The sequence below is a fragment of the Eurytemora carolleeae genome, unplaced genomic scaffold (assembly GCF_000591075.1).
Source record: "Eurytemora carolleeae unplaced genomic scaffold, Eaff_2.0 scaffold633, whole genome shotgun sequence".
Lineage (NCBI taxonomy): Eukaryota > Metazoa > Arthropoda > Copepoda > Calanoida > Temoridae > Eurytemora > Eurytemora carolleeae.
This window is the reverse complement of record NW_019396519.1, coordinates 168,585-191,860: the sequence shown is the minus strand read 5'-3', so window position 1 is coordinate 191,860 and position 23,276 is coordinate 168,585. Positions and strand designations below refer to the sequence as shown.

At 32.9% G+C, this 23,276-nt stretch overlaps 2 protein-coding genes and 1 long non-coding RNA gene across 3 annotated transcripts; all 3 read right to left on the bottom strand.

The window, feature by feature from the left end:
- Positions 1–1,019: 1,019 nt before the first annotated feature.
- Positions 1,020–9,970, bottom strand: LOC111704769 (kidney mitochondrial carrier protein 1). Its single transcript, XM_023477103.1, has 10 exons — positions 9,967–9,970; positions 8,375–8,499; positions 7,441–7,558; positions 7,071–7,114; positions 5,651–5,722; positions 5,206–5,315; positions 4,341–4,622; positions 3,441–3,488; positions 2,018–2,078; positions 1,020–1,359 (listed from the first exon to the last, which is right to left on the bottom strand). Exons 1-10 carry the CDS (start codon positions 9,968–9,970, stop codon positions 1,276–1,278), a joined length of 948 nt encoding a protein of 315 aa, XP_023332871.1. The 3' UTR covers positions 1,020–1,275.
- A 293-nt stretch (positions 9,971–10,263) lies between these two features.
- Positions 10,264–11,439, bottom strand: LOC111704781 (uncharacterized). The gene is made up of 3 exons (XR_002765881.1): positions 11,341–11,439; positions 10,921–11,109; positions 10,264–10,337 (listed from the first exon to the last, which is right to left on the bottom strand). It is a non-coding gene; the product is annotated as an uncharacterized LOC111704781 (long non-coding RNA).
- Positions 11,440–14,307: 2,868 nt separating this feature from the next.
- On the bottom strand, positions 14,308–20,611 carry LOC111704782 (ras suppressor protein 1). The gene is made up of 11 exons (XM_023477127.1): positions 20,586–20,611; positions 20,136–20,191; positions 19,643–19,730; positions 18,593–18,648; positions 18,132–18,210; positions 17,126–17,167; positions 16,679–16,795; positions 16,441–16,537; positions 16,082–16,166; positions 15,633–15,743; positions 14,308–15,017 (listed from the first exon to the last, which is right to left on the bottom strand). Exons 2-11 carry the CDS (start codon positions 20,182–20,184, stop codon positions 14,893–14,895), a joined length of 849 nt encoding a protein of 282 aa, XP_023332895.1. The 5' UTR covers positions 20,185–20,191; positions 20,586–20,611; the 3' UTR covers positions 14,308–14,892.
- Between the last annotated feature and the right edge of the window lie 2,665 nt (positions 20,612–23,276).

Here is a 23,276-nt window from a genome sequence, read left to right as displayed (position 1 = left end):
GCTCTTTACCGTTTTCAAGAAAATGTTAGGTTTTCCGTTTTCGAACATATCCTGAATTTGAAACATTGTCGCGTTTTAGAGACAAACCCCACTTTCCCGTTTTTGAGTATAATCCACAATCCAAAACAAAACTCACTTTCATAACTTACAAAATAAATCACTGAAAACAAAATTATGTTATGAAGGCTAACTTCTGAATTATTTCTAGAATCTAAGTTTCCACATTTTATCTGTTAAATTAGAGAATAGGGATGATTTATTTTCAAGCATTTTAAACAAACAGTTACCCGCATTTCTAGTTAAATCTATATTGTAAGAACAAACGACATTGATATTTTGATTTATAAATGCTGTAATGATTTTTGAATTATAAAGAAGTTTGTTTTTACTTTGTATTTTCCTTATATTTTACCTTATCAAAAAATCTTCTTTTGTTTCATAAGCGAGTAAATACTTGAAAAATGAATTCCGGTAATTGTCTCAAAACCAGGATATGTTCCGAAATCGCGACATGAGCTGAAATTTGGTAATTATCTCAAAACCAGGATATGTTCCAAACGCGACATGAGCTGAAATCCGGTAATTGTTTCCAAATAGGGATATGTTCAAAAATTAAATCAAGAATCGTCAAAAACTAATTTTCACACCTTATTATTAGTTTAAAATTGACATTTATTGTTTCAATATATAGTTTTAGCCATTTTGTATAAATATATGGTGTAATTTTGTTCTACTCGACTTGGATTTAAAGAAAAAGATAACTTTGCCGATTTGGCCCATTTCTAACATTCAGTGTTAGAAATGGGCCAAGTGTTAGTTTTGAAACTAATTTCCCCTGAAATGTAAGCTTTCTAGAAAATATGGTAGTACGTCCATTGATTCTGGATGATTGATGAAACATTATTAATATAGCTTTAAATCTTCTTTTAATACATTTGATGAACAAATAAAGCTTTATAAAACTTTTAAAAATATGCACACCAGTGTTTGTTGAGCTTAAAACTTTAAAAGTAGAAATATCTGTCAAAAATACAAGTTTTATTATGTTTAGGGTAAGCAAAGCAAAATTAATTTGATCTAAGTTATATCACACTAGGTTTGGTATAATCCGATGGATTGAGATGATGGGGCGAGGGGACTAAATAAAATCAGAGGAAACAGATCAAAGATATTAGAGATGAGTGAATTTATCAAGAGATTGTCAGATGCAAGTTTCAAATTAATAAGTTTAAAATGAGTTAAACAACAGAGGGTTAGGGATGCAACAATATAAGATCAAAAAAAGAATTTAAGTTTCTCATATACTAAAAAGAAGATTATATTCCAAGGTCCCATTCGTCCGAAAGCAGGAACAAATCCCTAAATAGAAACTAAGATAGAAGTTTTATCAAAAGGCAACATTTTGGAAAATTGACACGTTTAACAAAATTTCGTTTTTTTTCTCTCCTAAAAATCATTTATTTTCAGTGCATGTATAACATCTGGAAAAGAATGAATTTCCAAGAAGAGGGGGGGGGAGTTGTTAGGTACTTTCCCAAAAGGCATTTTCCGAAATGGGACTTCCCAATTGACGATTTCCCAAGTAGCAACTTCCCAAATGTGCAATTTCCCAAGCGGCAACTTCCCAAAGGTTAGGATAGGCCCTCAGCGGCGCCGCAGGCTGCAATGGGACAGAGCGCTACGGCTAGGATGGGAAAGGGGGCCGAGCACCGTGGCTAGAACAGGCGCAAGGACGAGCGCTGCTACTAGGACAGACTTGGGAAGTTGCTGCTTGGGAAATTGCACATTTGGGAAGTTGCCACTTAGGAAAAATCATTAAGGAAAGTACATAACATCGGTGTATAAAATCATTACCCCCTAATGATTGTATACACCCATGCGTCTTAGTAAAATAGTTTCAAAATAACTTAAATTAAGTCAGGGTTTAAATGACGAGTAAAAGATACGAGCTCTAAGCTTTCATTGAAAATAATTTTGTTTTGATTTTAGATTTAAATTTAGAATTCTAGTTGTTTCCCTTGTATAGAGCACAAAATCCTTCTTTTCTAACAGTGTGCGAGAAGCATTCAAAACTAGACCTGATAAATTAAAAAAAAATATTAACAAGTGAATGAATACATAAATTAAGGGTTAAATAAACCAATCGGTGAATGGATGAGTAAGTGTAGAGTGTAGAGTGCAGAGTGCGGATTTAAACCGTGGAGTGTAGAGTGTAGAGTGCAGAGTGCGGATTGTCGAGTGTCGAGTGTCGAGAGTCGAGAGTCGAGTGTCGAGTGTCGAGAGTCGAGAGTCGAGAGTCGAGTGTCGAGTGTCGAGAGTCGAGTGTCGAGTGTCGAGTGTCGAGTGTCGAGTGTCGAGTGTCGAGTGTCGAGTGTCGAGTGTCGAGTGTCGAGTGTCGAGTGTAGAGTGAAGAGTTTAAACGTAATTTCAAGTAAATTCCAATTTATAGAGTGGCATGTACGATTCACATCAGTACCCTTAAAAGCTTTGCCTGGTAAGGTAGAAATTAGATATCCATGTTTTTCTCTTTGATAACTAATTCTTTTCAATTGTAGGAGAACAAAATTGTCAGAATTAAACACTTTTCTAGATAAAAAACGACGATATCTTCCAAATTATTGATCAAAAAAAAAATTCCAGGGTATAGTTGTAAATGGAACATGCCCATCTTATTCTTTTTTTATGAAGACAGTCCTTTTAAGACGGGGTTGGAAAAAGACCCATGTTTTTTTCAAAAAAAACCCAGCCCAGTGGGTTTTATTGGTTTATATTGGTTTCTATGCTCAAGAAGGAAGACCACTGTTAAATACCAAAAAACTTCAGATCACTCACACATAAAGGAATGATTAAGGGATTTGATATCCTTATTGTATCGCAACATATTTTGAAAACTCGTGAGAAAAGAATAAATGTGTCAGTTTTAGTGATGTAAACTCCCTAATAATCAATACAGTTGATAGTGGACATTATTTTTTGAAGAGTTTATCTTTATAAGAGTGAAAAAGGGCAGTAATTAGAAAAATTCTTTTCTAAAAAACCAATAAAACCCAAAAAAGCCCACTTACAGGTTGGGTTTTTAAAGTGTTTTTTTTTGAGCTGGGTTTTTTCCATGCCAACCCTGCTTTAAGATTGTTTAGTCAATGTCTAAGATTTCAAAGTACAATTGTGAATCGTTAATAGCACTTTTAAACTGAATGACTTAGACAGACCACAGCACAGTGAGCAATAGGTTGCGAGCTCGATGAGAACTTTGCTAACTAGATATTTAAAACTAAAGCTAAACATAAGTGCTTTTTAAATGATGTCTAAGGCTTAAAAAAGTATAGTTGAGTTAGTGGGATAAAATCTAAGGTCGAAGCGTTGTGACACTTCAAAATGGAAACGGTTTGGAAAATTTATATAAATTTGTATACCAGTCTGGCAAACAAGAATTGACTTACTTAAATATTTTCTCTCCCTGGATATATTCTCCCCTCTCTCTAATAAACCTGGAATACATTTTTTTTAAATTGACATTTCATTTTTTTTCTTCGATTTTTTCAGAATTTGACTTTGTGACACAAAAATACTCATAATACCCAGAAAAATCGATACCTTTTATTTCGCGTAATTTACAATCACTGCAAAACCGGGTTTTAATGAATGTATAGAGTTTTCTGGGTCTAAGGGACAAATTTGAGCGGTAAGATAGTCTTAGTGGTGATCTTAAATTGATAATTCAGGGAATTTTAAGTAATCTCAAATAAGAAAATTTGAACTTAGAACATTTGTTCGTTATTTTGCAAGACCCTAAAAAATATTATTCAATCTTATAACTATTTATCTATTCATTACAGGGAGATGATAGGGATGCAATTCATAATGAAGGGATTATTACATTACCGAGGTTTCCCTGGAAGCCAAGGCAACGTAATATTCCCTTCTGTATTTATTGCACCCTTGTTGCCTCAAGTGAATGAAGAGATAATTAAATATTTCAACTTTTAAAAAATTTTATGGATATTTTTACACATTCCACAAAATAAAACATTTTGATTTGCATAATAATCAACCTTTTTCAGGTTTTAAAACTGTAAAATCTGTTAAGTTTTGTAACACATTTTTTGAGTTCAGAAATCAAATCTAATTCATGTTTTCGGAGTAGTAAATCCGCAACTTCTTGGTAGAAAAATTTGCAATTAATTAGATTGCATCCCAGGGTTGCAATCTAAAATTACGGCCCTGGTTTCAAGATTGCAATGTAAATATCATGGATTTAATAGTGTCATAATTTTGTTTAAAAGTTAGACAAATATATTAAGTAATTTAGAAAAACAAAAAAATATTTTAATATTTTTTACCTCCGTTGAATCATTAGCCTAGTCCTTATTACATCTATAGGATTACTGGCCAGACAGGCCGATAAACCTGCCAGTACACTAGCTGCCAGATTAGCACACGCTCCTTCAGAAACCAGTTCCCCCCTGCAGTACATAATAATAAACAAACAATACAGTACACTAGCAGCCAGATTAGCACACGCTCCTTCAGAAACCAGTTCCCCCCTGCAGTACATAATAAACAAACAATACAGTACACTAGCAGCCAGATTAGCACACGCTCCTTCAGAAACCAGTTCCCCCCTACAGTATATAATAATAAACAAACAATACAGTACACTAGCTGCTAGATTAGCACAGGCTCCTTTAAAAACCAGTTCACCTCTGTTGTACATAATTTTTGTTAATGTGCATTGTACATAATAATAAACAAAGTTTTATTTTGAAAAACCGACGATATCTTTCCCATTTTTGTTCAGATAAAGATTCAAAATGTACTGTTGTGAAAAGTGCAGACCCCTCTCTATATCTATATATAAATTTGGCTTGTCTGTCTGTTTGGGTGTTTGTCTGTTTGTTTGTTTGTTTGTTTGTTTGTTTGTATCCAATAAACGTCAAAACGGCTGAACCGATCGGGCCCAAATTTTTTGTGGGACCTCACGTGACCACAGGGAATGATCAAAATTACAAATGTTTGTCTCCATCAAAATTCGATCTTCAATAAATTTTTGATAATTTTGAAAATCCCCAATTTTTTTTTGTCAAAATCCGCGAATTATTTTTGTTTTGTTTTACGATGTACACAAAGAGAACATGTTCACAATTAATTTAGAAGATGAGGCTAGTTACTTTAAATTAAGTCTACAGTCCCTTTAAATTAACCTACCTGGATAGATAAGATCTAGACCAGTCATAAACTGGAAGTTGAACCCCAGCAACTATAGCTGACCGCTGGGCTGTAGGGCAAACACCACGCCATAGTCCAGACACACCCTCCTAATAATATCAGCAATTTTAAAGGATTGTTTACCTACTTCAAAATACGCAAGAGCCTCCGAAAATATTGAATTTTGCTGTAATTACCATCATTACTTATAAAACAAATAATAAACCAGAGTCCAAAACTGAAGAAAAAAGTTACAGATTAAATGACACTTGTGACTTAAATTAAACCATAAGCTTAAATATTCAACTAATCTGAATTGACGAGTTAAATAATTAATCCGTAAAATTCCCGCAGATTAATCAATCTTGTGTCAGGAAAATGTAGCACAATCCAATAACATAGCAGTGCTTACATATAATCCTCATAGTCTGGCCATGGGTCTTACCTTTCTCCCAATATCAATGAAAACAGATAACAAGTTCCCGAATTTAGTATCTCCCTTAGCCTGCATCCGGACCTTAATATAAACAGTTTAAAATCCTGGACCCCTTGGTAGCCAGTGTAACTAAAGAAGGAAAATCCTTATATTTGAACACTAAATTTTATGCCCCCAACTTTCTTTTTTAAATGTAACACATAGTTCTGTTGATAGTTAGCATCGTTCTTTTTTTCCAAAACCAAAACTAAAAACCTAAGTTTGAATTTGGACTACAGTAGAAACCAGAATAATGTGGAAAAGACTGAATAATAGACTAATATTATTATTTAAAAATCAATAATCATATTTAACAGGATTTCAAAAGACATTAACCAGGCAGGGTACACTGAAAATATCTATTTACGCAACTGTCTAGTGTGATCATGGGAGAAAATATGTTTTTTGGCCGGGATTTTTTCTTTTTTTGTTGAACCGAAAACAAAGAAAGTAAAAATCACAAAAAAATAATTTCCCTAATGATAACACAAGACAGTTGGATATATAAATTTATTCAATTCAAACTTCATAAAAATTTGCGTTTTTTTCAAATCCGCGAAATAAAAAGTGAAACCTGCTTTGCCGGTATAAAATGTTCTTATTTGCCTCGGAATAAAATTTGTTAACCCAAGATCATGAAATTGTGAATAAAAATGCGGGATAAAAATTCTCTCAAAATTGAATAAACTGCTGTATCCCCGGCAATCGAATCATCTATTTATGCCTTTGGAATTGACTAATTTTTTTCAAAGGTTTGTTTGCATACGATAAACGTCAAAACGGGTTTGAATTGGTTTGTGGGCCTTGCACAAGGGCGTATACAGGGGGGGGACAAGGGGGGTACTCCCCCCCTAGAACTCAGAGCTATCACACGTTTAAAATCTGAAACTGAAGAGTGAAAAACATAAAAAAAATTAGTTTGCTGTTTTTTTTCTGCTAGTTTTGTTTGAAGGAGAGATATAGTAGTACTTGTAAGGTAATTGGACTGTATGTGACCATTAAAGTATCCAAGAAGTCAAAGTTTTGAATTTACAGTTCAAATCCCCCCCAGATTGATTTCTGTAGACGCCCTTGGCCTCACATGACCTTTTTGAAGGTTTTTGGACAATTAAGATAAAAAAATTAATTTCTCTCTGGGATAACATTAACCACAAATGAAAACATAAAAATTGCAAAATCTTAAAATATTATAAAAAATCAAACTATAATAATCATGAAAAGGAAGGGCAGCCGTTTTGAAACTTGTTTCAAAGATACAATTTTCGACCAGAAATTGCAATCTTTTTTATGTTGGGGGGGGGGGGGGCACCGCACATTTTCGAGATGGTCTTAAACTTTTACTAATCATCGAATGAAATATAATAATCAACGAATGAAATATAATAATCACCTTTACCACATCGGTAGGAGTAGCTATTGCACTTGAAACACTTCCTAATAAAAATGTCAATCAGAATTTGAGATAAAATAAAGAAAGAAATATGTCTCAAACAAAATAAAGAAATATTAAAAAATATATATTTGGTTTTTATCATTTTTGCTATCATCCTTTTCTTACCAGCGGGTTCTTTAAGAATAAAAAATGTTTTATTTTTGTTAAAGTTTTAATTTTTTTTTAGTAAACAATAATAAACATTTTCTAGATTTTTCATCCTTAAATCACAACTTTTTTAAAATATAGAAAATTGATGGGGGGTAAATAATGATATTTTTAAGGGAAAAAGAAAAAGATAACGTTCCACTCCCCAACCTTTACTAACCTGCAAATACTGCACAGAAAAGATTTAACACATTTGATTCTGGTTTACTTGGGTTTATGGAGAAGTAAAGATCTTTAGCAGAGTAGTAGAGACCAAACTTTATAGTTCCATATACTCCCTACACATAGATACAGTTTACTAGGGTACATGGAGTAGTATAGACCAAACTTTATAGTTCCATATACTCCCTACACATAGATACAGTTTACTAGGGTACATGGAGTAGTAGAGACCAAACTTTATTGTTCCGTATACTCCCTACACATAGATACAGTATACTAGGGTACATGGAGTAGTATAGACCAAACTTTATTGTTCCATATACTCCCTACACATAGGGTACATGGAGTAGTAGAGACCAAACTTTATTGTTCCGTATACTCCCTACACATAGATACAGTATACTAGGGTACATGAAGTAGTATAGACCAAACTTTATAGTTCCATATACTCCCTACACATAGATACAGTTTACTAGGGTACATGGAGTAGTATAGACCAAACTTTATAGTTCCATATACTCCCTACACATAGGGTACATGGAGTAGTATGGACCAAACGTAGTTCCATATACTCCCTACACATAGATACAGTTTACTAGGGTACATGGAGTAGTATAGACCAAACTTTATAGTTCCATATACTCCCTACACATAGGGTACATGGAGTAGTATGGACCAAACGTTATGGTTACAAATACCACCTACACATAGATACAGTTTACTAGGGTACATGGAGTAGTATATACCAAACTTTATAGTTCCATATACTCCCTACACATCGATACAGTTTACTAGGGTACATGGAGTAGTATGGACCAAACGTTATGGTTACAAATACCACCTACACATAGATACCGTTAGATACAGGGAAAGTGATTAGGAATGAGTTGACCGAATACACGACAATTTCTTTAGGATGCAGATGAGTTTACCTGTCTGAGAAGAGCAGGACTAAGTCCTTTATACAACCTCTGAACTCCATCCTCCCTAATTACACTCTTCAATGCATCTAGAGTTCCTTTATAGTGAACATTCCGATCCTGATCACAATAAATAACTCAAATAAGAAAAAAGTTGAGAAAAAAATTACATAAAAAATAAAATAATTAAATTTCGAAGATTTGAGTATTACGATTTAAAAACTTTCCCACCACAAATTATTTTCTTATCTTGATGTATTCACTGTTATTTAAACAGCATATCAATCAACCTTTCAATCAACCTATCAATTAATCAGAATGCCAACCATTAAAGCAGCTTTTCAATCAGTCTGTCAACTGATCAATTATTTAGCCTGTCAACTGATCAATTTTTTTGCCTCTCAAGTAATCAATTAATCAGCCTGTCAACTAATCAATTATTCGGCCTTTCAACTAATCAGTTAATCAGCTAGTATCTAAATTAATTAGTCAGCCTGTAAATAAATTAATTAATCGGCTAATCAACTAATCAATCAATCAGCCTATCAACTAATCAATTATTCAACCTGTCAAATTATCAATTAATAAGCTTGTTACCAATCAATCAATTAGCCTGTCAACAAATCAATTAACCAACAAATTAATTAACCAGCTAATGACTAAATTAATTAGTCAGCCTCTCAACTCATCAATTAATAAGCTTGTTACCAATCAATTATTCAGGCTGTCAACTAAACAATTAATCAGCTTGTAACTAAATTAATTTATCAGCCTGTAACTAAATTAATTTATGAGTCTGTAACAAAATCAATTAATCAGCTAATCTACTAATTAATTAATCAGCCTGTCAACTATTCACTTATTCAGCCTGTCAACTAATCAATGTATAAGCTTGTTACCAGTCAATTAATCAGCTTGTCAGCTAATCAATTTGTCAGCTTGCAACTAAATTAATTATTCAGCCTGTCAACTAATCAATTAATAAGCGTGTTACCAATGAATTTTTCAGCCTGTCAACTATAACTATTAATTACTACTTAACCGGGAGATTAAGGGAGGATAATTAAATTGAGGGGAAAACCACTTAGCCGAGGGCCTCCAAGACCTTTTTGGGGTTCTAAACCTCACGAGCGTAGCGAGGGAGGTTTTCCTCTCAATTTAATTATCCTCATGAAAACTCCCGGTTAAGTAGTAATTTATCGTTTAATCTCCTGTTCCTGTTCAACGAAATAACCAACCTTAAATTCCCTCTCCCCCTGAAATATTTCATCTAAAAAAGATAACGTTTTTTGTACAAAATGCGCTTATTCCTGTTTCATTCTGACTCGTCAAGGACTCAAGGAGGGATAATTTAAAAAATATTAAACAAGAACTAATGAACTAATTTCTTGCAAGAAACAGGTTAAGTACATTGTACATGAGATTTGAGAATAGAGATAGGTAAAAAAAGGACTCCGTTTAATTATTAGCACCCCTCCGACATTATTCAAATATCTGACAGATCCCTTTCACAGAGTTAATTTTGGATCAATTTCGTCTTTATGCTAAAAGGGACTGTGAGGGTAATTTAAAGTCACCCTCCATGCAAAGATTCACAAAGGTACCCATAAAAGGTATTTCTGGTGAGGTATAAATAAGATTTCAATGTTTATAATTTTGAAAGCTGATTATTTCCAATTGTGGTTTTCTACAAAAGTGATTTGCGCATTTCTACTGCAGAAAAACAAGTTGAGGTTATCTGATTTAATCACATTTATACCTAGAAAATCGAAAATATCTTCAAAATTTTTGATCAGATAAAGGTTTCAAGAGTACTATGTGTATTGAAATTGTTGCATGGAGGATATGACTTGAAAAGTCTCTTTAAGCACACTTAAAAAATCCGCGAACCCTTTCTTACGAGAGCTTACCCGCAAACATATGGTTTGATATCTACACTTCGTCGGCAGGAGTCTAATCCCGCCATCAGAGGGTTCTAGGAGAAAAGAAGAAGAATTTTAGAGGGACTATCAAAGTTATTTTTTAAGTTGCGTCATCAGTGGACCTTAGAAGTTGGAGTAAAAAGGATTCAGGCCAACGAATCAAAAGCTAAATAAATTGAAAATTCTTAAAAAAATTCAAAATAACGAAATTTTGACCATTTACAATAAACATTCAAGAATGACATTAACTAACAAAAATCACGAAAGAAAAATAAATGATTGGTACAGTGCAAGAAACACAGTCGATTTAAAAATGTTTATTCTGAACATGTGCTTTATGAAAATATGCCAAATTTGACCATCCATAAAATAAAGGCAAAAAACAAACCAATAACGACCGAAAAACGATCCAAAAACGAATATGCTGTAATGATCGTTTTTAGATCGTTTAACAATTTTAAAAGGATGAAAAAAATTCGATGAAATAAAACCTTAACTTACCGACAGTTTTGAAATCTTTAAAGTTTAATCAAAAGTTTAAAAAACCGATCCCAAACGATTAACAACACTAATTGCGTCGTCGACTTTAACCCCATCACAAAATTTATGTTCGCGCTCTTTAAACTTAATTTCTACCTGTTTATCGGGAGAGAAGAGAGTACTCTATTTTGTTTGTATCAAGGGAACTATATTTACATCTGAAGGCACAGCTGTACTCTACAGTTTAAATCAGTACAGTACAGTGCAGTATACAGTATTAACCACAGTTTCCAGGGTATTCCAACTTCTTCACTTTTAAATTCAAGGCGAATGTAAACAAGAAACCTAGACAATGGTATGATTTTTGAAAATAAAAGTTTTAACTAAAGGGTATAATGCAATGATGATTAAAACCAGAGGGGTTGGGGTATTTTTAGGAAAAGGAATTTATATAGAAAATACTTCAAGGATATGCATTTTTGGTTAATCTTAAACTTTCACATTTCTCATACATTTTTCAGTTGTAAGTGTGATAAATATGTGGGGGGGGGGGTTGCACTTTATTCAGGGACTCACCTGTGTAATTTTCAGAGTTCATTTTTTAATTACAGAACATTTTAAATCTATTTATAAAGAGATGTGTAAACTTTAGAGTTTAAGAATTTAAAAGCGTTGAGAGTTGATTTCCAAGATTTATTCTTGATCCAAGAACTCTTCTTTTAGGAATCATTCACATTGAGGACGGACAAAACACAAATCTTGCCACATTTTGTACCCACTTACCAAAACAACAGGATTTTTTAAGAGGGTGACGAAGCCCGCACAAACTTCAAGGAAATTTGCTGAGACGGGGGGGGGGGGGGTATTAGGGGGTGCCGGATGCATAAAACCGGGGCAAAGCGTCCTTTACGGAGAACATTTTTGTATTTTGGTTGTGCAATGGAGGGTTTTGGTGCACTAAAAAAGGTAAAAACCAGGTCCCCATTGAGATTTTCTTAAATTCTGAAAGTCCTGTAGTTTTTTTCGGTCATGTATTGTGCAAGGTAACAGAATAGCTTGAGGCAAAACACTTGCATATGAGATTTCTGGAGAACGATTATTGGACCCCCCCTCCGCCCCTCCTATCAATTTTGTACATAGATCTCATATGTAACACACATGGATATTTATTTGGTCATGAGGCCGCAGCGCCCGGCCCCCTAGCCTGACCTAGCCACGGCGCTCGGCCCCCTAGCCTGTCTTCACCGCAGTGCTCGGCCCCAGAAATTGCTTTAACCTAACCTAACCCTCGAATAATAATAAAAAAAATAATAAATTTGCTGAAAATTAAAAGTCTTGTACACAATTGATAGGAGGGGGCGGGGGTGGTGGTTAAGACCAAAAATCGTTCTCTAGGACTAACTGAAAAGTTTTCTCTCCAAAAAAATGATGATCATTAAAAAATTTGAAAAATCTTGTTTGACATTGAACTGTCTATAAGTTTAAGCAGTTTATTCCTGCGCATCGTGGGTCCAACCTAGATAACAATTTTTGGACCCCCCCCCTGCCCCCCCCTCCTATCAATTTTGTGCATGACCACTATTTCAACAATTTTCAATTATGGCCCAGAAAGTATCTTAACCTAACCTAACCCTAAATAACAAAAAAATAAATAATAATAAATTTGCTGAAAAATAAATGGTCATGTACAAAATTGGATAGATATACTACCCTGAACCTAACCGTGATATAATACAAAATAAACATTGATAAAAGGTTAAAAACTCATCACTGCCTGCACTCCAATTTATTAACTAATGAAACAATAATTTCAATGCAGCTGAAAGATAAGTGTTAAAACAAAAAACTATTACGTTGTTTTAAGCTGTTGACATATTGTTAAATTTTAGCAGCTTGCAGATTGCAGAAATAATTATCCAGCAGCCTGCGCATGTTTTTGTAAAGGTCTGCATTTCTGCAAAATAAAACAGCTGATGAATGTACTCTCCGGAGAAGACGACATTTCTTGTGAACAAAATTCTTCGATGCTATGTACGCGGACCTATGTGGTATCCGAACTATTAGTTAATTTTAAAATATTAAAATCAGAAGCGTACACAGGGAGGAGAGGGCTAGAGTGTCGTAGCNGGACTTAATCAGTCAAAAAGAAGTTATTTCATGAAAATATATACACAATGAACAGGGAATACATACTTTATTTCAAAATTATAAACATTGATTCTACAACAGGGTGATTAAGGAACTTTATCGATCTGTTTTTTACTAGTTTGAGTAAAATTCTGAATAAAACTATGTTATTGAAAGAATTGAAATTGGTTATGCGTGGGAAAAGTTTTTGCTGTGATTTTTAAGTTTTCTAGTTTGTTTTCAATCAAAAAAAATCTTTTTCGCAATTAATAATACCCATTACAATGACATAAATAGATATAAGGGTACCGTTGTAAATTAGGCATTGGCATCTTTGCACGGGGGTCTCTGTTTTTTCTTCAAAATTATCAGAATCAGGGACATGCAGTTAACAGAAGGTAAAGAAAAAATTAATAAGTTAAAAACAAGAAGGTGGAGCAAATCAAATTTTCTGTTTTAACTGAATCCAATTTATAAAATTAAGAATTAAAAATAATAGATTATTAAAAAAGGATAAGGCTAATACAAGCATTTTTTTGTAGAAAATGCTAAGTTTTTTTGAGTATTCTGGGTTCATTTTGGCGTTACAACCTGGAGATAATTTATTATGATATGGACGCTCTGTATTAAACCTCCGTGTTCTTGTTTTCAAAACTATTTTGATTTGTCATTTCTCTGAAAAAAATGATTTGCACATTTCTTGCTTAAAGGAAATATTGAAGAAATTATCTGGATGTAACACTTTTTGAGTCGGAAAAGACGCTATCTCCACATTTTTATCAGATTAAGGTTTCAAGGGTAAATCGGGTATTACTTAAAATCATTATTTTTATAATTTCTCTGCAATTTATTTTTTACACATTGATTGAAATTAAGATTTTAACATGGAATCTGGATAATTTTTAACAACTATGTTTCTATAAATGCTTTGATTGAAAAAAACATTTAAAGTTCTTAATTTTATGCAAGTAAACAAGTTTGCTTTTCTCACTCATGCGGATTGAGGATGCAAACTGCATAGTCGCCCCAAAAATTCCGCATCTATTTGGTGTTGTTCCTTTTTTCTATACTAGCCTTAGAGGGCGCTTCGCGGCCATCTTCTAAATTAATTGTGAACATGATTTCTCTTTGTGTACATCGTAAAACAAAACAAAAATAATTCGCGGATTTTCACAAAAAATTTCGTGGATTTTCAAAATTTTCAAAAATTTAATGAAGATCGAATTTTGATGGACACAAATATTTGTAATTTTGATCATTCCCTGTGGTCACGTGAGGTCCCACAAAAAATTTGGGCCCGATCGGTTCAGCCGTTTTGACGTTTATTGGATACAAACAGACAGACAGACAAACAGACAGACAGACAGACAAGCCAAATTTATATATAGATTGGAGTGTCAAAAATACGATTTAATATAAATTTAGTTCATATTTATTTAGTTAAACTTAATATTAAATAATACACATTTATTTTGACAATTATATAAATTTCAGGCACCATTGGACGAACTGGACTAGTGTTAGTGCAGGTTATTGTTAATAAATTCACTTTGTAAATTTTTTAAATATTTTTATAGTAGATAGAAGTTGTTGATGGTCAATTTAAAAACAAAATAATCTTCAAAATAGGGCACTGTAGCCCAGTAGGTTAATTTGTTTATGGGTTGTCAATGATGTCAATGAAGTTCTAGAACTATTCAGTACCCTTTACACAATTATCTATATTTTTAAAAACTGCGAATTCCTTCATTGGAAAACCGCAAACGAAAATATCCTCATCAACATTGAAATATTTAAAGGGTTCAACAAATATCATAAACATATTTTTGTAAAGCAAAAATATTAAACATCTATTTTAAATTAGCAAACAAGAGGTAGAAGGCTCCTATTTTATTAGGTTCTTCTTAGAATTTTGGCACTATTTCTGCAGTAAAGGTTAGTTTTAATTATTTGTTTTAAACTTGAAAATTAGGAAATAATTCTTTAACGGAAGCCTTGTTTTCAATTGTTTCCATTAACGGAAGCCCTGGAACCTTTTCTTGAGAGTTGTCTTGCCTTGTCCTTCTTTTTCTCTGGAGGAGGAACATTTGCCTGCATATGCCGACTGTACAGATACTTGTAGGTCTCTGAAACAAAACTTTTTTAAAATACCAATTATTTTAAAATTTTTTAATCTTTATGGACAAAAAAATATCTTATTTTGTCACTTGGCTTGAGAACCCTGCTTTGCTTGGATATTAAATTAATTTCAATCCACTTGACTTAGAATTTTTAAACCAAGCTAATGAAAGTTCGAGGCAAGGCTGTCTAAGGGTTCCAGAGTTATGATCGGACATCCATACAAATAGACAAACAAAGATTTACTACTTTACTTATGTGCTCCATTCATGCACAAAATATTAATCATATCATATTTTGCTGAACCAGGAGAGCCAAGTGGTCTGTGGTATCTTATAGCTCCCCGGCCACATGCAATGAAAAATATACATTTATGTCGGTTATTTTATTAACATGTATGTTTAAAAATTGTGGCCTAATTTATTGTACGGTACTGCACTTGCACTTTATGTACTGTACTGCACTGTATATATGCACTGTTTACCTGTTCTAATGTACTCCAAACCTCTAATTTACTGTTTACATGTTTCCAAATCTTTATTGTATATATGTACTGTTTACCTGTTCTTATGTTCTCCAAAACCTTTATTGTACTGTACTGAACTATATGTAAATATGTTTACCTGTTCTAATGTACTCAATAACATGAGATACACCAAGCATAAGCTGGTCTTCGATTGGTGGAACCCAGGGGTTGTTATCAAGTTTCAGAATAGATCGGGAACTCAGAAAATCTAATTTAGATACAGTGATAACCAGAAAAATCTGGAATAGAAAGTCAACTTTTACATTCAAGTTATAACTTTTAATAGTCCACTGAGCATGAGGTACAGAAATTGTGGAGAATAAACAGACTCATTTCACTTAATAAGCGATTTAAAAACTTGCTTGAAAAGCATTCATACAGATCCAAGGGTTGGAGCAAGGAGGGGTATGGGGGGGAGATATACCTAGAGATCCATGGGGTGGAGGAAGGAAGGGGAGATATACCTAGAGATCCAAGGGTTGGAGGAAAGAGGGGGGGGACATATACCTAGAGATTCAAGGGGTGGAGGAAGGAAGGGGGATATACCTAGAGATCCAAGGGTTGGAGGAAGAACAGTTAGACGGTTTCCCTGAAGATGTAGTTCACGAAGATAAATCAGTTCTCCGATCTCCTGAAACAAAATATTTTAGGTAATAAGAAGACTATTAAAATAAATCGAAATTTTTTCCTTTTTTATAATTTATCAAAATTCAAGAATAGTAATAATTTATGAAAGTTTAACTTGACCTTTCTTCATGTTATCGCAAAAATTTATGTTGTTTTCAAAATATTTAAACATTTCACATTTTAAAAAACGTCAAAAACCAAAACATAATAAAATATTGTTATATATATATAAGTAATAAATATTTTTAGAAAAGTACAACACTGCCCTCTTCTCTTACCGTAGGTAGGTCTACAAGATCATTGTCACGAACTGCCAAAATCCTCAGGTTTTTGAGGTTTCTAATTTCAGGACTCAATTCTTCAAAATTATTGTCACTAAACAGAATAAATGTTTTCAGGATACCTATGAGCAGTTGGGGAAGGGGAGGGTATGGGATGAGAGGGGGAGGAAAGAGATGAGGAATGAGGGAGGGATGATGATGTGTTGGGAAGGGAAAGGAAGGGGAAATAAATTACCTAAGATACAAGGCGCGGATGGTTTCCATGATGAAGAAGTTTGAAGGAAGGGATTTCTCGTTCAGATTGTTGTAGGAAAGATCTAGGATCTCAATACTAGAGAAGGATCCGAAACCTCTGAAAAAAATCCCAAATATACAAGAATTTAATATTTTGGAACAATAAAACATCATTTTAACCAATTCTGAAATACAATATAAAAAAAATACTGCGTACAGATTTCTACGAATCTGTATTCATTAAAATATCTGGTCTGCATAGATTTATAAAACGTTTGAAATGTAAGATATTATTTCCGAACTCTGAAACTTTCAAGCCAAAATTCCCTTCAATATGATTTATTTCAATTTATTTTATCAAAATCAGAAATTAAACACCTTAACATTTCTGGCAAAGTAGGGGAAACAAATTATGAGGCAAAATATATCAACTTCTCCTCTTTAATACCTGGGCAGTGCATTTAACTTGTTCATTCCCAGGTTCAGGATTCTAATAAAATCAATTCATTACAATCAGTTAACAATGAGTCAATGAATCAATCAATCCAGCAATAAATACGTCAATTCATAGACTGACTAATCTACCAGTCAATTAAAAAACGATCAATAACAAAATTGATTTAATGTCTCTTTGTCTAACTTAACATAGCTAATTTTTTCATGTACAATTTCTAACTTTCACCGTCTTTTTTTTCTAAATTAATCCCTAGGGATTATTTAGAAAAATAAGATCGTCTTTAATTCCATGCATATAAGAAAATATTGTTATTTTGGCCTAAACAAAGGAACGCAGACTAAAAATATTTTACTTATTTTCAAAAGAAGAGTATTTAAGCTAATAAATTTCTGAATTTTTAGTTTGAAAACAGATTTGCGCATTTTCTTGACAAGTTTTGTGAATTTTGCGTTCTCTAAAGAAAATTTTTTTTTCATTAAAAATTAAAAATTTATTCTCAACACATCCCAAATAGATGCTATGTTATCGCAATTGTGACATAAAATTACCAATGTACGGCTGATTTAGAAAGTGCTGGATATTATTTTTTCTCTTTGGGACAAGTAACTAATGGTTTATATTACGTGGGCGAGGCATTTTTGAACTTAAATCTCCCTTGAATATAAACCATTAGATATTTGTCCTCCCGTAAAAAAAAAAGAATATCCCGCACTTTCTAAATCAGCCGTACAATAATAGTTAATAACAAGTTATTAACAAAACATTAGTACATTGAACACATGTAAAACTACTGCACTGCAGAAGGACAGCTTTGATATTTTAGAGCTGTTATCACAAAGCTCCTTTAGATATGAATAATTTTTTTAATAAGGTTAGAGATGTAGGGTGGTAAAATCAATGAGACAAAAAACAACCATGCATAATTTCCTTTAGACTCCATTGAACATCAAATTATAATTCTATCCGACCGTCCATCAATCAATTAATTGATCTGTGCCTGAGTTTGGGCATCCCGGAGATAGAGATGGGTAGTTCCTCTAGACAGTTGTTGAATAGGTTCAGGATCTCCAGGTTCTCTACAATACAGCAATAAGGTCTTTTTTTAAAACTTACGAGGACTTATATAAACAAAGCATCTGTTGCAAATCAGTAAAATAGATTAATAAGCCATTAAATGATCAAAGACTCATCTAATTATAAGACCTGTTGTATAAACAAGATAAATGTTTTCAAACGAGATTTGTTAAGTTAATGGTTCATCTTTACGACCTTGCAACTCCTTCCGTTTCCTTCATGGTTAACGGTTAACCCAAAAGGGAATGAAGAAGCCTTTCCTTACATTTAAAGATTTCAAAAATCTATTTTATATTAAAAGAACTCTTTTTTGAGATATAATATTTTTGCAAAAATTATCAACTAAAATAATTTTAGTTAGAGGATTTTTAACAAAATGTGAACCTAGGTTTGCTACAGCAGCAGGAAGAGTCATGATCTTGTTGTTCGACAGAGTCAACCTAAAATTAACAGATATATTTCTTCTTTAAAATTTTCTCTTTAAAACTAATCTCAGTGTTCAAGACTGATTCGTCAATTAATACTAAGCATTTAGGATTGCATGTAACTGAATCTACATCTGATCTATAGCAGACCATGAAGAAATCAAGATATTCTCAACATTCCTAGATAAGATGGAGAATTACCTCTCAAGTATCAAGTAGGTAAGTAACTAGAATTTTTTTTTGTGAAAGATAACTTTTAAGTGATACAGTTTTTAACACAAGTTTTAATTGTCAGATCCCTGCATAAATTTGCATCCTGGTGGTGTAAACCTTAGATATTTACAAATTAGAATATTGGATTTAACAGAATTCATGGTATGAAATATCAAAAATGTATTACATTTCGTTGCAAAGATATAGAGACTAAAAACAGAGTTAGAGGCAAGAACTCAGTTTCATTACTTACAAAAATATCAAAATTGTCAAGCAGCAAATACAGAGTTCTCAACTTGTTAAAAATTGATTAGGATATGGATTATTTTGTAGATTAATTGTAATCAATATGAGATGCAAGAAAAAAACGTTGGAATTATTTTTCCCATAGCTTGTAAAACTTTGCCTTAAGTGACTTTTAGCTCCAAAATCAAATTTCTTACTTATTTAAAATTTCTAACTGAGCATTTATTTAAAACAAAGAGCCTCATTTTTCTTATAAGTGGCTTTTAAAAAAACGAGTAACCCGACCCGTCAGCACCCGCATGAGATAATGAGATGTGAGCCTCAGGGTAAGGGGGCTTAAAACCCATAATTACATTAAATGCAGACTAGAGAGTAAAAAATGGGTAAAATGTGATGGAGGGGGGGGGGTATGCTCATGCTTTAAGTGATATAAACAATAGGGTCGGGGTAAGGGGGCTTAAAACCCATAATTACATTAAATGCAGACTAGAGAGTAAAAAATGGGTAAAATGTGATGGAGGGGGGGGGGAGGATATCTAAAAATGTTTACCTTGTAATATTCTTCATACTCCATAATCTTGACATATCTGGCTCCAAGGAGATCAGAGACTTGTCAGAGAAATCCAGCTCAGCATGATCTATCCAAGTACAGAATATTGTACAAAATACTTACACTGTACGGTAAAATATATTTTCTACACAATATTTGGTGTGTACACGTGTATTTTGTACAGTAGAAGGTATATTAATGTACCCTCGGGTCCATCCTTATGTAAAATTTATTGACCCCCCATCCTATTAATTTTATTCTCTAGGAAATCACCAGCACTCCTACCCCGTTTTTGAACATTATTTTATTCAGGAAACAATAATTAAATTTGACTGTATAAAGTTTGAAAAAGGATGAAAAACTAGCCATTTGACGTCCAATTTTTTTATGCCCCGGATCGTCACAAATATTTCCTCTCCCGGNAATTATATATCACTGCCCCTTTTACTTTTATGCATTTTTATTCTTCTTGACCTCGAAATTAATATCTTACCAATATGAGCGGCTTCTTCCAGAGTTTTCTTAATTATCTTGGAAGACATCTTTTACCTTCAATTTTATAACAAAAAATAATTTTTAATTCTACATATGTTGTACGAGTTTTACACGTAGTACAATACATTCATTAATAGAATAAATAATATGTGTAAGATTCGTTTACATGAAAATTTTAATTGTGTGCACATATTGCACGTATTGCACAGTGGGTAACAGTATTAACAGTTGCAGAGAAAGATAATTTGGATAATTGACAGAGAATTTTTAAGTAATGAAAAATTATTTTTGAAACTTAAGTTAAGATGAAAATTTTTTATTTCTGCAGTAAAAAAAAAAACAAGAATAAATTTACACTATTCAAACTCATATTTTACTAATTTAAGAGTAACACTAGGGTAAAATAAGCTTAAAATAGTGTCCCAGGAGTTCCAGGTGTAATGTTTACCTTTTTCAAGGTTATTTTGGGTTTGTTTTCACGAAAGGAAAGATAGAAAGCACAGTACACATGGGACAGGGCCCGGGGAAAATACACTTTGATTTCATCACAAATTTTGTAATATTTACATTCAAATAATTACCAAGAATTATTTCGGAATTTTTAAAGATTATAATTGCAAAAATAGTTTATCCCTGTTCCTCAAATTCTCGTCTTCACTTACCTTAAACCACGCAACCTCCTCTACTTTTAATTGTTTGCAAGAAGAAATTCATCAAAAACCTAGATCATGCGTAACTGAAATACATATCTGCAAATCTGAGATCTAAGCAATTGCATCAAACATTAAAGATTTGCGTTTATTTTTCAATAAAAAAATGTTTTGTTACACGAGTTACACGAATGATTTTTAAATGAGTTTGTAAAAAAACCGCGAAATAATTGTAAACATTCATCGATCAGCTGATTTGAGATTTCGGCGAGACTGATCATTGATATGAAATCTGTGGAATGTGATGTCTCAATTCGATCCGACCATTTATCAAATTCATTGTAATTGCCATTGCTTATATATTTAAGATGCTCGCCTTTTGAGGTATATAGAAATAGACGTTAATAAATTGCCATTGCTTATGAAGTCAGCCGTCGAACGGGCGTCAGAGTCAACTTGGAAAAGTTTAAACTGGTGTTTTAACATTTACGGTGATCATGTGTTTACACTTTATAAGATAAACGTATTTTTTCATGTGGCCACACCGCCCGGACCCTTACCCTGTCCTAGCCGCAGCGCTCGGCCCCACAGTCTGTCCTTGCCGCATCGCTTGGCACCCTAAGTCTGTCCTAGCTGCTGCGCTCGGCCTAGAAATTGTCTTAACCTAATCTAATTTAAAATATATATTAAGTAATTTTTCTGGAAATTAGTGATCATGTACATAAATGATAGAAGAGGGGGGCGGGGGGGTGTCCAAAAATTGTTCTCTAGGACAGGCCAGAAAACTTATTTTATAAAATCTTATATCCAGAGTCTGAAAATCTTTATTCTTTTAAAACGTAAACTACGTCTTAAAAATTGGCTTCATTTAAGTAATGCACTAACGTCACGGGTTATTTATTTCAGACTTAACATATGTACAGCTGTTAAGATGAGTTGTAGAATCAGAAACAGTTTGACTGGGACTGAAGTTACCATTAATGAATCTAAGCTACTTCAAATCAAATCCCTCAGGTTGGGGAATGTCCATGAATATATAATTCTGATATCTTTACCTCATGATTAGTTTTTTAATTTCTACCTTACTTTCATTTTCTGATTTCTACCTTATTATTTAAAAAGGGAGTTTTCGCGAAAAATGAAAGAGGGTATAGGCCTAATGCGATAAAAAAGCGTTTTTGATCGCTACTAATTTTACGTCTAGCTGGTGCGTTTATAAGGAGAAAATTGTTAAAAACGACTAATACTGAAGAACGTAGTGTCCATGTAACACATTCTGTATCAAGTATAATGCTATCTACGTTATCTATGTTCTCTAGTAATATAAATATCTTAATTATCTATATGTTGACCCTGCCGGGATAGCCCAATCAGTTCATTCACCTGTATATAAATAAATTTAGTTCAATAGAATTCTTTGATTTATACATACGTATATAGAGCCTAGAGTTTGGCTGAGAATAGAGAGCCTTGAGTTTTGGCTAGAGATAGAGATAAGTGTGTTCTCTTTAGACTTTGAGTAGAGTAATCGCGTCTAGATTTGTTACATCCATATAAATTCAGAACGATGCAACATTTGTATATAGTAGATTTTTCATAACATGTTTTGATTTTATTTTTTAAAATGATATTTTGCTTACAACTTGTTTTCGAACATTCCTGGAAAATATTAAAATGTCGTCTTCATTACCAAAAATCCTCGAAATAGGAATAAATGTTTTTATAAGCAACTCTCAGATCATAACAATTAAAACATATTATGAAAAATCAACTATAAACAAATGTGGCGAAAGATAATCGATTGTAATCGGTTGTAATATCCGAATGATTTGTTTGAAATTAAATAGATTTTTACGGTCTAAGTCGTATGTTGCATCTTTCTGAATTTATTTGGACTCGTTCTTCGGTATTAGTCTTTTTTAACAATTTTCTCCTTATAGACGCAACAGATAGAAGTAAGATTAATACCGATCAAAAGCGCTTTTTTATCGCATTAAGCCTGTACCCCCTTTCATTTTTCGCGAACACTCCCTTTAAAAGGGATACTCTATTTTGTAGAAATCCCCCTCGTGAGGGGGTGGGAGACAGTAGAAAACTGTAAAATTAGACCAGCTTTCTGATACCTCTTAACTGAAATCTTTTTCTTCAGGGAGTATGTTATGTTCCCCTTTTCAGTCAAATTCACAAAAACATATTTTTTTTCTTCTATAAAATATACCCTGACAGATCTTATTATAAAGTCCCCGATTATTTAATGCAGCAATACATTTTTAACATTTATAATTAAAGTTTTAATTATAATTATAATTTTAATTGAATTTTAAGGAAAATTATCCATGAAAAGTTTGAAGTGGAGCCGACTCTTCAGAGACTTTTCTTCAAGTGAGTACAATTAGAATCTGAATTTAAAATTTAAATTGAAATATGAACAGGGCCTCATTCCATTTTATTTGATAAAAATGTGAAAATAAAGAATGTCTAATCCTGGC